The sequence below is a fragment of the Paramacrobiotus metropolitanus genome, unplaced genomic scaffold (assembly GCF_019649055.1).
Source record: "Paramacrobiotus metropolitanus isolate TYO unplaced genomic scaffold, Prichtersi_v1.0 Parri_scaffold0000004, whole genome shotgun sequence".
Taxonomy (NCBI): Eukaryota; Metazoa; Tardigrada; class Eutardigrada; order Parachela; family Macrobiotidae; genus Paramacrobiotus; species Paramacrobiotus metropolitanus.
The window spans coordinates 3,619,037-3,633,543 of NW_026570224.1; the positions used below are offsets into that span (position 1 = coordinate 3,619,037).

Sequence of the window (14,507 nt, forward strand, 5' to 3'; positions counted from 1 at the left end):
AAAGTTACTATAATAATGCGTCGGCTGATGTTTTAGATCAGTCTTTCTGAATTTAGCAAATAAACTTTCGGAGTGGATCGGAGTGGGTTCGGATAAGTGAAAAATATATTCGGATCGGAGTGGCATTTCAAAAATTCGGAGTGGGATTGGGTTCGGTAAAAAAATTAAAAATATGGGTAGGAGTGGACGACGTTTCTCACTCCGATGCAGGGCACTAGTGTACGTACGCTACGTATAGTACGCTGACTTTAATAGTTTGTCGTTTGTGAGTTACTTTAATTTACTGTAGTTTGTCGTTTAGCATCCAGGCTGGATTGCTCTAATTGTAAGTAATCAATTCTAGCAATGCTATGACTTCACGGAATTTCGATAATACGTATTTTACCGACTATTACAACCAAAGAAATGAATGCAAACTTTGAAAGCCAGATTTCCAATAGTTTGTTAACAGCTGTGTTTTGTAAAAATTTTTGGGCACACTTTCTTGTTAATTTTGTGCTTATCCTGCTTACGCTTTGAGTTAACTTCGCTGATAATTTATATTACTGTACAGTTTGTACTTATTGCAATGTAATTATATGAATACTAACTACGTGACAAGGGTCCTCGACACTTTGCCGTTCGAGCGAATGTTCTCCCGTTCCACACATCCAATCTGCACGCTCTAAAGTGCTACAGGATCCTCTCAGTGTCGAGAGTGTTCCTGCATCACCAGTTTTCTGGAAAGCCCACTACCCACAGTCCAGTGGTCACTCAAAAGCTTGTTACCATGGTGGCTATTAGCTTAACATGGGCTGTTTGTATATCCCCAGATTATTATAATTATTACAATTATTGTTATTACATCGAATTGTCATTGAAATTAGCGAACTACGATTAAGCAGAACAACAGATTCTGCTCATGCCTCCTTATCAATGTAATAAACATCGTGCCATTATTTATTACATACGTAATTAACCTTCTAACATGCTAGAAATCTTAAGACATTATTCATCCGTGCTCGGCTAAGTCGGCTTGTTATGTTATACTTCTGGTAACGTAACTACCTTCGAATCGGAAACTACCATTGTATTTAAAATATAAACAAGCCCAGCACGGATGAATAATGTCTTAGGATTTCGAGCATGTAAAAAGGTTAGCTGTATATGTATTAAATAATGGCACGATGTTTATTACATTAAGGAGGCACTAACAAAATAGACAGGCGTGAGCAGAACCTGTTATTTTTGCTAATTCGCAGTTCGCTAATTTCAATGACAATTCGATATAATAACACATAGTAACAATCTGGGGATTTATAAACAGCCCATGTTAAGCTAATGGCCACCATGGTAACAAGCTTTTGAGTGACCACTGGACTGTGGGAATTGGGCTTTTCAGAAATTTGATGATGCAGGATTACTCTCGACACTGAGAAGATTCTGTAGAACTTTAGAGCGTGCAGATTGGATGTGTAGATCGGGAGAACATTGAGTACAACGGCAAAGTGTCGAGGACCCTTGTTACTTAGTTAGTATTCATATAACCAGTTTACGGAGGACTACATCCGTACCCAATTTATCGGCGTCGGCTTGATTAATTAATTTTGTTTTTGTTCGCATCGAGGCAGCTGGCCGAGGCGTGTCGTGTCATTTACGCACATGGGAACAACTTGTCCATGTATGTCTATGGAGGCCCATGGTAACAACTTTCCTTTCCGGTCCCCTTTTTTCCCCTCGAGGCGCATCGTCTCGGTAATAGCGTAACATCCACCGCGTCGTTGCAGCGGTTCTGGCGCACTTGACCGCGTTGAAATCGGCCTACCCGTTCTCCCAAACATAGGTTTTTTAACCTTACTCTGTCACGGTTGTTACGGATGTAGTTAATTAATAACAAGCTGAGCACGGATGAATATTGGCTTACGACTGGGTAAATAGACTAAATTCAAAAGTTGCAGTGTGTTCGAGGAGACAGTAGTTACGATTTCATAGTTTAGCAGTTATGACTGTATTCGAGGAAGCAGTAGTTATTTAATAGCAGTTATGAATTTGTTTGAAACCAGTTAATTTTAATACGAGTATAAGACAACAGGTGGCCTTCAGTTTATTAGATTTAACTGGTGACATCGAGAATGCTCTGCGGTCAACTTGCGTTTGAATCAGCTGAAATTTTTCCTGTTTCTGCATTTAGTTTGGTGACTAGTCAACAAGCGGACGTTTACTGGCATTATCTATTACGTTAGCAGTTGGCACTTTTTCTTATGAGGTGAGGTCGATCAGGCCAGTATCTAGATCTGATGCCCGCTTCTACAAATGTTGACCTTTCGCCATTAAAGTTTGTTTCGCTTGTGCCTTGGCTGCTAGTTTTCATTTTATTCTAAAACTAACCGAATCATTCGTTCACTCGGTACGTGGTCCACAAGAAACGCAGAGGCGAAGCCAAAGCTGTTTCTTGTTAAACCCTAAATTGGCCGTGGTGACAGACAAGCGTATGTTAGCCCTATGGCATCCATGGCAACAAGCCTTTGAGTGACCACTGGGCTTATCCTGCTTGTGAGAGTTAAAAAACTACTAGCTTTGTTTTACTCTACGTTTTGAAAGGATTCTGTGAAAATTTAAAGCTGCAAAATCGGCTCAGTGGAAGCTGAGAACATAGGTAACAAATAGGAGAGGCCGAAAACCTGCAAGAGATGTACAGTATTCATATAACCAGTTTACGGGATCTACATCCGTACGTATTGTCGTGGCGTATATTAGTTTCGAAAATTTGTATTTAAAGAAACATACGAATCTTCTGTATTCAAAAGTTTTATGAGCGTAAGAATTGTAAGAAGCTTTAAAAACGTAAGAAACACAAGCAACTTAAAAAAACCTAAGAAATCTAAGAAATACAAAACCTAGAAACCCTAAGAAACGTAAGAAACCTAAGAAACCTAAGAAATCTAAGAAAACCTAAAAACCTAAGAAATCTAAGAAATCTAAGAAACTTAAGAATCCTAAGAAAGATAAGAAACAAAGCAAAAATACAGATTGCGCTAATCGCCAGCTTGATTACTATTATATTTTGCCTGGTTATACGATTTTTCATTTTGTTTGCCGAAGCGATGCCGAAGGCCGCGGTCTGCCTCTGTCGTTGCGACTGTATTAATTAATAAGCCACGTCCGTCTATGGGGGCCCATGGCAACAATTTCTTTTTCAGGGCGTCTGTTTCCCCGTTGGGGCGCATCGATTAAGCAATAGCGCAACATTACCGGCGTCGTTGCGACGATTCTAATGCACTTTTCTGCGTGAAAATCGGCCCAGCCGTTCGGCCAATCATTCGGAACAAAGCATACTCGTGTATAAGATGTTACGGATGTAGATAACAAGATGAGCACGGATGAATATTGGCTTACGACTGGGCAAATAAATTAGTTTAAAATTCATACGTTGCAGCGTATTCGAGAAAGCAGTAACAGTTATTTTTTTTTGTTTGAAAACAGTTGGTTTTTGTAAGAAAACAGATTTTATTTAGTTTATCGGATTTAACAAATGACAGGGAATGCTTTGCGGTCAACTTGCGGTTGTATCAGCTGAATTTTTCCTTTTCTTGTCGTTTGGCTTAGTGATTAGCCAACCTGTGGACGCTTGCTGTCATTGTCGGTTATTACTTTAGCAAACGGAGTCTATTATCAGTCCAGTCTCTACTAATGTTCAGTTTTTAGATTGTTGACCTTTGTTAATAGAGTTTGTGTGGTTCTGTTGCTCGGCTGCTGTTTTTCTGTTCATTCTGCTAAACTCGCGAAAATGTAATAGCAACTGTAGCCAACGAAGTGTCGTTCAGTCAGCCCACGGAACATAGGAAACGTAGAGGCGCAGCCAAAGCTGTTTAATGTTTGAGCTAATTGAGTAAGTACAGTTTAATGTGACCTTGGTAACAGACTAGCCCATATTAGCCCTATGGCCTCCATGGTAACAAGCTTTCGAGTGACCACTGGGCTTGAGGTTCTGCATACAGCAAACAACGATTGGTCTTAGATCACCCGCCAGACCGAGCGGTTCCCAGAACATTTTAAAGCGAGAAAATTGGATGAGTGGGAGTTGAGATCATAGGGAACAAAGAGGAGAGGCAGAAAACCTGCAAGAGATGTATAGTATTCATATAACTATGGCATCCATGGTACAATGTAGGACGAAATGGTCGCATAGCCCCATACCCAGCATTCTGTACGCAAGCGGTGCAGTGCACTTGTACGAACCGGATATTTTGAACTCATTCGTACAGTGCACTGCGCTGCATACGTACTGAATGTGGAAATTTTGGGTATGCGACCATTTTGTCCTAAGCTGTAACAAGGTTTTCAGTGACCAATGGGCCTACCGCGATCGCGATGGCGAAAGGTCAAGAGTCTAAGAACACTCCCCGCACTGGGAGAATTCTTGTGCAATTTGAAGCACAAAACTCGATTGAGTAGAAGCGGAGATCATGCGTTACAATCAGGAGAGGCCGAAGGTCTGCAAGAGATGTTTAGTATTCATATAACCAGTTTACGGGATCTACATCCGTACACAAACTTTTGCGGCGCAAGTTGATTGCATTGGTTTGACCAATGCAATCAACTTGATTGCATTGGTCCCAGCCGCTAAGAAAACTACGAAAACTAAGAAAGAAAAAATCTAAGAAAACGTGAGAAACCCTAAGAAAGCCTAAGAAACCTAAGAAAACAAAGAAACCCAAGAAATCTAAGAAACCTAAGAAATCTAAGAAACCTGAGAAACCTAAGAATACCTAAGAAACCGGAGAATACCTGAGAAACCTAAGAATACCTAAGAAACATGAGAATACCTAAGAATAACCTAAGAATAACCTAAGAATACCTAAGAAACCTGAGAATACCTAAGAAAACCTAAGAAACCTAAGAAAACCTAAGAAACCTAAGATATCTACGAAATATCGTATATGAAAGAATACGAGGTATACCGATCACGCTGGTGGGATTGACTGCGATTAATTTTTGCACATGTTTCTTAAATTTTCAATACTTTGTAACGTGCCGATGCCGAAGGCCGCGGTCTGTCTCGGTTTTTCCGAACGGTCCGCGAACAGACAATGCATTTACCATGTATGTCTATGGGGGCCCATGGCAACAATTTGTTTTTTGGGGCCACTCCTTCCCTTTTGGGGCGTATCGATGGTGCAATAGCGTAAGAACATTCGCGCCGTTGAGACGAATTTAACGCACTTGGCCGCGTCGAAATCGGTTCAGCCGTTCGCCCAAACATTGGCTACATTATCAATCAGCTGAGAACGGATGAATATTGGATTACGACTGGGCAAATAGACTAGTTTAAAATTCAAATGTTGCAGTGTATTCGAGGAGGAAGTAGTTATGATTTCATAGTTAGGAGTTATGACTGTATATTTTGTGGTAGCAGTAGTAATTCACTAGCAGTTAGGAATTTGTTTGAAAAGAGTTAGTTTTATAGGAATATAAGACAATAGATCGCCTTCAGTTTATTTGATTAAACTGGTCACAGCGATTGCTCTGCGGTCAACTTGCGTTTGTATCTGCTAAAATTACCTGTTTCTGCATTCAGTTTGGTGACTAGTCATCAAGCGGGCATCAAGCCAACATTATATATTATTACGTTAGCAGTCTGCACTTTTTTTATGAGTTGAGGTCGATCAGGCCAATATCTGGTGCCCGGTTTTTCAAATGTTGACCTTTCGCCATTAAAGTTTGTTTCATTTGTGCCTCGGCTGCTAGTTTTCATTTTATTCTAAAACTAACCGAATCATTCGTTCACTCGGTATGTGGCCCACAAGAAACGCAGAGGCGAAGCCAAAGCTGTTTCTTGTGAAACCCTAATTTGCCCGTGGTGACAGACAAGCGCATGTTAGCCCTATGGCATCCATGGCAACAAGCCATTGAGTGACCACTGGGCTTATCCTACTTGTGTGAGTAAAAAAACCACTAGCTTTGTGTTACTCTACGTTTTGAAAGGATTCTGTGAAAATTTAAATCTGCAAAATCGGCTCAGTGGAAGCTGAGAACATAGGTAACAAAGAGGAGAGGCCGAAAACCTGCAAGAGATGTACAGTATTCATATAATTATGGTGCACATAATCATTTGTGTTGCAGACCAGTGAGACCACGAAACGAAATTTTGCTGATTTTACTTATACTTCAGTACTGTTAAGTCATCGCAAACTACGCTACTCGTAGTATTTAGTTTGCCATGGTTTAGTACCTAATCGGGTAGGTTGTTTAAGGGACCGCATTAATGGTAAGTACTGGATCAGTTTGGAGCCTGGGAGGAGCCCATGGGATGCGGTACGTCGGTAACTGCGGCGTAAACAATAATTTGTTATGTCAGCCAGTATTTACTATAAAGTACTAGTACAGGTAGCTGTTTCTTGTTTACGTACTAAGTCGTACTTCAGCTGGTGACATCCTCCGGCGTCCAGGTCAACGCATATAAATAAATGCTTTTATGTTGAACTCATTACGACTCGAAAATGTTGTCATAATTCTACAGCCACTACGTATGTTACTGTTATAAAAAGAATTTACAGTATAGCATAAACTGCGCAATAAATGCGTAAGTTAACCAATTCCTACAAAGAAGTGCGCTACTCTATACGCGCGAGAGTAGTGTGTAAGGTCACAATGCAATTCTAACTTATTGTCAGCTCCAGCTAGGAACTATACTCTAGTATTAGAGGGACAAGAAACCGACACTTATCAAACTTTCGTTTTATTATACGTTTTCATTTCTCGCTTTCCAAAATCAACATGAAGCTGCATTTTAATCGGGAGGCTACAGAATTCTCTCCAAGACGGGAAACGAAGAAGTGTTTAGATGCATGGCCACTCCATTCATAACCTAATTTAGTTCAATCAACTCACAATCTTCTGCACGTACCTTAAATTTTTTTTCTAAAATTTTTTATTGTTTTGTTTACCAGCTAGGATTGTTAAACATCACGCTCAGAAACATTACAACACAAAGTAACAGCATTAAGACCGTCCGATCGTGGAACGGTCGGCGACAGTTCGAACGCTTGTGAACCGCGTGAAAGGTTGTGAACGGAGGGGTCACCAAATGTTTATTATTGAAAGAAATTTTAAAGTTAAAATAGTTATGCGACATTATTTTATATTGCGGGAGTAAATTGGTATTATTTCTTTGATTGGTAGGAGTGCTATTGCTATTTACGATAATTTTTCGCTAATTCTTACATAGGCAGTTCGTCTAAAATGCAGTAATGGGTGTTAAAATAAACGCTTCGGAAAGTTTCGAATCAATGTCAACACATATCTCCACCAATTTTCATAGTGCTTGGAAACATACGTATTCTTAAAATCATACGTACATGTATGAGGCTATCCAGAAAACACAACATCCTGTTAAATATTCACCGGGAAAACTCCCGCTGTGGCCAGGTGTACTGCAGTTTAAGCAGCCGTCATAAGTTTCCGCAGGGCAATATGTGGCCTCGTGGCTCATGTACTGTACTGTATCTCATACAGAGTACAGTACAACAACGGTGAAAATTCCGTTTAATTCTTTCTGATTCGTGTGATTCCCTATAAATATTCCAGTGCGGTGCCGGTTTCCTTTTTGAAAAATTGCTCAAATACAGTAAGGTCAATATTGGGTCCTCTTCGCTTCCCCATATCAGATGTATCAGATATTTATAGTTTAATTTAACGGCAATCAGACACATAATTTGCAGTGTCGTCTTTTACGTAATTATCGAGACACATTATCCATTCGGGTTCGAGTAATTGTACTATATAAAGCGATTGCATAAGCGTTGTCCAGTCTCCTGAAAGCGGTGTTATTATCAATGTTGGGAATTTTGTCTACCACCATGATCAACGAAACAGCTGCGATATATCCAACATTAAAAGAAGATATACAGGAAAATTATTCTAGAAAAATACATATTGGAATACTCTTTTCTTTATCGGCGCTAGCCGCCACGGGAAATATGGCGGTCATTGGCAAATTAAGCTACAATCGACTTCGTCAGCATTTTCTGACCAACATAGACTTCTTGATTCTCAATCTGGCCATTGCTGATTTGCTTGTGGCGGTGTTTTGTTTATTTACGGATGCTGTATGGAAATGCACATATGAGTGGTTAGCCGGAGATTTGCTGTGTAAAGTGATTAAATTTATGCAAATGTTCGCATTATACGCCAGTACGTTTTCCACCGCCATTGTCGCCGTTGACCGGTGTATTGCTATACGGCTGCCCATAAAAAGGATAAATCATCGTCGAATAATGCGATCGTTTATTCTAGGATCATGGACTTGTGCTACACTGTTGAGCTTTCCGCAGGTAACAACCAATGCAATTGTCACGCATGCTTGCGCTGTGCTTTGGTGCTAAAAAAATTAGCTTAAAATTAAAGTAAGCACAGACTCAATTTTTTTCAGGTTCTGATTTTTCGCGTGTTACGATCGCCAGGTAGAACCGAAGACGAACGCTTTGACCAGGTATTTATATTTTGGAAATGTTTGAGGATTTTATGTTATTATACTGAATTTCTTTTTCTGTGAGTCAACAAGTAAGATAATTAAAAATATGATGATATCATATAACACATGTGCTGATTTAAAATTCGACTTGTAAAATGTTAATGCAGTCGACTGATGATATGTTTGTTCTATCGGTAGTGTGTGACATACGGAGCCTATACGGAGTCATGGCAAGAGCCGGCATATATATTTTTCACTTTTTCTGTCATGTTTATCCTGCCCTTTCTGATTATCATTGCCAGTTACATTTTGATTGTTTCTGCATTAAGACAACAGTCAACAACAGGTACGGGGTTTGTGAAAGTGCAAAGGAAATCCTGACAACCAATATATGTATATATGAGTTACGGATGGGCGCTTATTAATTAGGCTGTTAGATGGTGTCAAGCCCAATAAAGCCCGATAAGGGCATTAAGGAACTCTTAATTAATAATAAATAATTTGCATAGACATCTAATCGAGTCTCCTAATAGAAACTTTCGAAAGGGCCTTTTCCCGTCACCAACATATCATACTGGATCTTGGGACATATCAGTTTCTGTTGCAGATTCAGCAACAGGACTGCGTGTTAGCGATAATTACTCAGGAACTGGATTAGTGCGCAGAACCACGTCAGACAACAGCTCAGCTGATGAAAAACGGGGGGCTTTTCTTCGGAAAGCCAAAAGGAAATCTCTCTATGTGTCCATCCTGGTGATAATGACCTTTCTGCTGTGCTGGGGTAAAACGCATAGATCCGCGCTCACGAATAATAACAAAGCAGATTAAGCGCAATAATCTTGTCTAACGGCAACGTACCGTATGTAATAGCTATAGTACGAGTATTTGCACCTGGACTGTAAGAACGCACAGCGCTTACGAGTATTTGGACTTGGAGCTACAGGAAAATTCCAAGCAACAACTGAATTCTCCAAATAAGAACTAATTTTGAAACAAATAGCGCGATTACAGATGTTTTTGTTTTACAGTGCCTTATTATTGTTCAGTTATTTATTACGTTGTGGTTCATCAGCAAACGGAAACAACACCGAAAGATCATGAAATTTTTCAGTATATTTTCTGCTTTGGTGAGTGCAAGCACCCAGAAGGATAATCGCTTAACAACTACGTATACGAAGTATAGATAGTACAGATAGATATAAGCTACAAATTATACTGTACAAATTGTAGCTACAAATTGTCTTATTTGTATTTCTAAGTTATTGGTAACTTATTATTATGCATGCAGCAAATAGTAATTTATCAAGCATATTTTGTGTAGGTATGTCAAGCGCAGTATTAAATCCTTTGGTATATGGAGCTTTTCACATGTCTCAGCGGCGTGGGAATTTTGATTGGAAAATCAGCAGTAGCCGTGCAAGCTATATCCAACACTGCCAGAATTCCCCCTGCGTTCCTTTCAGGGAACATGGAGGGTCGTTTTCAGTCAGCCCCGCAAAAACGTTCCATCACCGCAATTCTTTGCCGACGATGCACTGTGTTTCGAAAAATGCCGATTTGTTTCAGTTTTCTCACGTTCATCTCCATTGACAATACTACTTAGAATGCGTACATCTTTTCCTGTGTCGGCTGCAGCTTACGTTGCAGTACGTTCCAGACATATGTAATTTTGTAACTGGCAGTTGCAATCTTTGTAAATACAGATATATTGTACTGCAGTTTAATCAGAATTTAGGTCAACGGCATTGGATTATGTGTAATTATGGAAATGTAAATAGCAATTTTATTTTGAATTACTAAATTTATGTGTACAGTACAGTATTCATATGTAGAATATAGCACATACACATATTTTATTAGCAGAGACAGATCACGGCAGTTATTCTGGTTCGCTGCATGTAAATTACATTCGAGGTGCATTACGCCGTAATATCTGGAAGAAAATGTAGCAGTAAAGTTATCTGTACAAGGGTGTATATGCATATAAATATACCATAATACAAAATCCTTTAGGACACGTTGTTACTCTCTACCCAGCCCTTTTGCCAGAAAAAAAACATCCTCATTATCCACTGGAATATTATGAAAAGCTTTCTCTGACAGTCTGCAAATCTATGTATTAATGCAGGGAAGAGCTGCACATCGTGGACTTTCAAATCACGCTCCGGCTTGTGGAGAATGGCAATTTCGACAACTTAGTTCGCATGCTTCCAGAGTGTAATTTGCATGAGTTACACACTGCCCAGCCTATATTCAAATATAAACTTCGTCAAAATAGTCTGTAGATAATAAGATACATAATTAACGTTACATGTATGGTATGCAGTAGGTGCTATACTTCTATATTAACTGGAATCAACTGAAAACCACACAACCAGTGCATTTACCTGTGCCAGCATCGGACAAGCCGGATCACGATCAACGCAACCTGTCGTTAAAGGAATTAATTACGGAAGTCGTAGCGTACTAAAATTTTTGACTGTCCGTGGTAAATTATCTACGAGTATTACGCTGGGTGATACTGGCCACAAATGTAAATTATCCATCCATAATCGCATATTATCACACTATCGACTAGGGTGATACCGCGGGGATGGATTTCAGTTTAATCCGACAAATGAGCGCAAACTTAGTTATGTTCTAATTTTTTTAATTCGCACCCGATTCCAAGCTATAATAAAAATGCTTAGTCAGTCCTAGAAGATTTTACTTAATTTGCAATACTTCATAAATCATAATACAATACCGCATAATTCATGAACGCTTATGGTATAACTGTATAAGTCACACCTCGGTTATAATGCAATCACGCGCAACTTGCAGCTCAAGCGAATATTTTCTACGTATACGGTAGATGTTTATTATTGTTTACCTCCAGAGCTGACCCCGTTGACATTTCTTATAGCGCGAGCATCGGTAATAACGCTGAAACGAACGATTACGGCAAACGTCACAAGTATCGACATTATCACGAAGGTCTGTTTCCGATTACACATTTTCCTCTGATTCCGCAATGGAAATTCACCCATAAAAAAACGCAAAAAAAACAGCTTCACAAAGGACCCCGCCGAAAGACACCGTGTAATAGTACAATAAAATGTTTCATTCTGAAACATGTGCTCTGCAGTAATTTGGTAGTTTCAAAATAATATTATTATTACATGTGCTAGGCTACGATGGGCCGTTCTTATCCCGGCTCCCATCTTTCTGATCGTACCATGGATAATAAGTAAAACCAGGCTGCACATGTTGCACACATTCCTTTTGGCTTTTATTACACAGTTCTGCAATAACATACAATATATTCAATATTCCTATACAGTACAAAAAACCGCTGTTTTTGATTGTGACTGTACACGAAGTGCAGTATCCATCGCTTCGCCTATCATAAAAAATGCCTTCTCAAAATACTTTTCACAACTGGTACACAAAACGTCGACTGCTATAACTCTCCAAACATGTTTCCGATAACAGAACGAGTGAAAAATGGTGCAGGTTACGAAATATACCATTTTAAAACTCATAAGCAATAAATGTTGTTCATGCCCAAAGCCATCCATGAAAACAAATCTCCTTAAGATTCACATGTGCGAAAAAATATCATAACATAAATTAGAATTCAATTTAGCGAATTACCGAATTGAGCGAATTAATTAGCGAAGGTACCTTATAGTTTCTGTTCATGCAAACATACACAGGCAACAAAACGCAATAATCAATGCCCTACTTCAAATAGACTTTCTAGGTCGGCGATTATTGAATGTTTATGGCATAAAGGTGACTAGATCCAGCTTAATTCCTCGGTAGATGAATAATTCCTCGGCAGCGATAGCGCATCCTCTCTTTCACCAGCATCCAAAGGAAAGTGGCCACAACATCGCCGAACCCAGTAAGGCTCCGGCAGCAACACCTCCCAGTAGACCCAAGGAATAGTCCGGACCGGAGTAGTAGTAGCCCGGTCGATCCACGTAATACACGCGTGTCACATTGTCGGGACCCACTTGGTACACTGTCAACAACATCATATGAATCCCAGCTTCTGATTACCAAAACAACATCCCACCATATACTTAAATGATTATATTATGTAACGATTCACGTAAACGGCACGGGGGACAATCAGTCTCAGCTTACCGTAGCCAGTGGGAAGGTAAAACCCATCTGGTGCTGGTGAGAAAGCATAATACCCGGCGGGCATAACATTGATGGCCGACGTGGATACTGTGCGGCGCACTCCTGCCTGCTCAACACAGACGTTTAATAAATATCAAATACTATAAATTTTAGTCTCACAACCGAAAAAATTATTTGTATAATTTCAATTGAAAATAGTATAATCCTGAAAATAGTACAGACTTGAGCAATAACGGTGACCTAAACTCTACGTAATTATTAAAATACCAATTAAATCCTACGATCCCAGCCCCTCTAATTGTGGAGTCAGCCATTGAAGTCCTCACTTTTCACGTTTGATTTAAAACTGATTTAATGATATTTGCAATGAAAAAGTAATGAAACAATAATTTAATCGATAAAAGTGTGACGTTCGTCAGTGTTAAGGTTGGTTTATCTGTATCAGTCGGAAGGGTAAAACCCGTGAAAATCGCAGGTATTCGGAATATAAATCCGTGAAAACGTTTCTCTTTTTCAGGTAAACAAAAGAAACGTTCAAATTTTCAAAAGATAATTGACAGCAAGTAATATTTCCTTCCTCACAACGCGCCAATATCATCTACAAAACCGCGTCACGTACCGGTGGCGCAGCCGTTCGTGCCTGTTCCAGTGCGATTTTCCAAGCGGCACAGTCATCTTGTGATTCCGCACACAGATGCCACGCTGAGCCGTGGCGTGGTCGGATGGCGAAAAGGGATTCGGCGGGCATTCCACTGGGTGGCGAGTATTTGCACTAAAAACCCAACACGCAGTACGTATAGCAATCACACAAGTGACACAACAAAAACCCAACCATGCGATCACTGTCAATGTATTCCCAAAAGGGTAATCATCGGCCGTAACATGCAAAGCCATTGTTCTACGAACCTCACGTCCTGTCTGAACACTCAGTGTGTCTGGCATAAACAGAGCATCCTTGGCTCTGGATTTGTTGGGCTCATCGTAATACTGCAATTCTCCAGTCTGTTGCAGCACCAGCCAGACTTTTTTCCAGTGCTTTAAAATCGAACCTAGAAAGCAATCCTATGTAGAAATCCTGTAAAAATTATTTCAAAGAAGTGACAACAACAAGAACAAAATCTATCACTGTAGCTCGACGGCAACACTATCGCTTTTACAGAGCCAAAAAGAATTGCATACATGGAGCTATTGTACGATTTCCAAATCTATCAAACTAAAAATCTTCCAACGAGAACTTTGCGCAAGATGGTACGGAACAACCCATTGCAGTTAAAAGCGACCCACTTCCGGACGTACAGTGCAGAGTACGCTCTGCTTTTTGAAGACAAGCAGGGCCAGCACTTACTTTGACGATAGACCCATCCGCTTCTGGCCATACTTCCTGGAACGGGGACGGCGCCGCCGTCTGGCGCATTCTGACCCGGAACACCTTGAACCCTCATGGTGCGTATGCGAAGTTTGTTTAGTTCGACAAAATCTGAGGCTTTCAAACCAGAAATACAAAACTAACAAAAGCACGTTAACAGGAAAAGGGTTCGCTCAGTTGCTGTTGGCAGTTCACTAAACAAGAAATGTGTTTATAGATCAGGGCTTTCCAGCTGATTAAAAGACTTGATAAGAAGCGTATAAAATGGTGAAATACGACAAAATGCTCGGGTTTTACGCGTTTCGGATGGTTGTAACAATAAACCTTCAGAGTGTAAAAACGTAAACAGATCGATCAGCTGCAGTTTCAGGGAATTTGCGCGATGCAGTCATGAAAGTTGAATCACTCGTTCGCTGACTGCTACCCAAATGGTTAATAGCTGCCGCCCGAAGAAGATGGTCCTTTTGCCGCTATTTCTACAAATTACCGCCCGGTTCGACCGAAATGGTTCAGTACACGTTTAAAGTAACCTTTCGAAGTAATTATTGTTTGGAA

At 40.0% G+C, this 14,507-nt stretch overlaps 3 protein-coding genes across 3 annotated transcripts; 1 reads left to right on the forward strand and 2 right to left on the reverse strand.

Annotated features, from left to right (window-relative positions):
• Positions 1 to 7,684: 7,684 nt before the first annotated feature.
• LOC129600659 (putative gonadotropin-releasing hormone II receptor) lies at positions 7,685 to 10,076 on the forward strand. Its single transcript, XM_055499204.1, has 6 exons — positions 7,685 to 8,312; positions 8,411 to 8,470; positions 8,651 to 8,798; positions 9,060 to 9,233; positions 9,481 to 9,579; positions 9,774 to 10,076. Exons 1-6 carry the CDS (start codon positions 7,815 to 7,817, stop codon positions 10,040 to 10,042), a joined length of 1,248 nt encoding a protein of 415 aa, XP_055355179.1. The 5' UTR covers positions 7,685 to 7,814; the 3' UTR covers positions 10,043 to 10,076.
• A 132-nt stretch (positions 10,077 to 10,208) lies between these two features.
• Positions 10,209 to 11,581, reverse strand: LOC129602845 (uncharacterized). The gene is made up of 3 exons (XM_055502008.1): positions 11,325 to 11,581; positions 10,840 to 10,880; positions 10,209 to 10,699 (listed from the first exon to the last, which is right to left on the reverse strand). The coding sequence occupies exons 1-3, from the start codon at positions 11,566 to 11,568 to the stop codon at positions 10,610 to 10,612; spliced, it is 375 nt and encodes a 124-aa protein (XP_055357983.1). The 5' UTR covers positions 11,569 to 11,581; the 3' UTR covers positions 10,209 to 10,609.
• A 391-nt stretch (positions 11,582 to 11,972) lies between these two features.
• On the reverse strand, positions 11,973 to 14,317 carry LOC129602613 (pleckstrin homology domain-containing family B member 2-like). Its single transcript, XM_055501685.1, has 5 exons — positions 13,932 to 14,317; positions 13,493 to 13,635; positions 13,206 to 13,358; positions 12,587 to 12,692; positions 11,973 to 12,461 (listed from the first exon to the last, which is right to left on the reverse strand). The coding sequence occupies exons 1-5, from the start codon at positions 14,026 to 14,028 to the stop codon at positions 12,298 to 12,300; spliced, it is 663 nt and encodes a 220-aa protein (XP_055357660.1). The 5' UTR covers positions 14,029 to 14,317; the 3' UTR covers positions 11,973 to 12,297.
• Between the last annotated feature and the right edge of the window lie 190 nt (positions 14,318 to 14,507).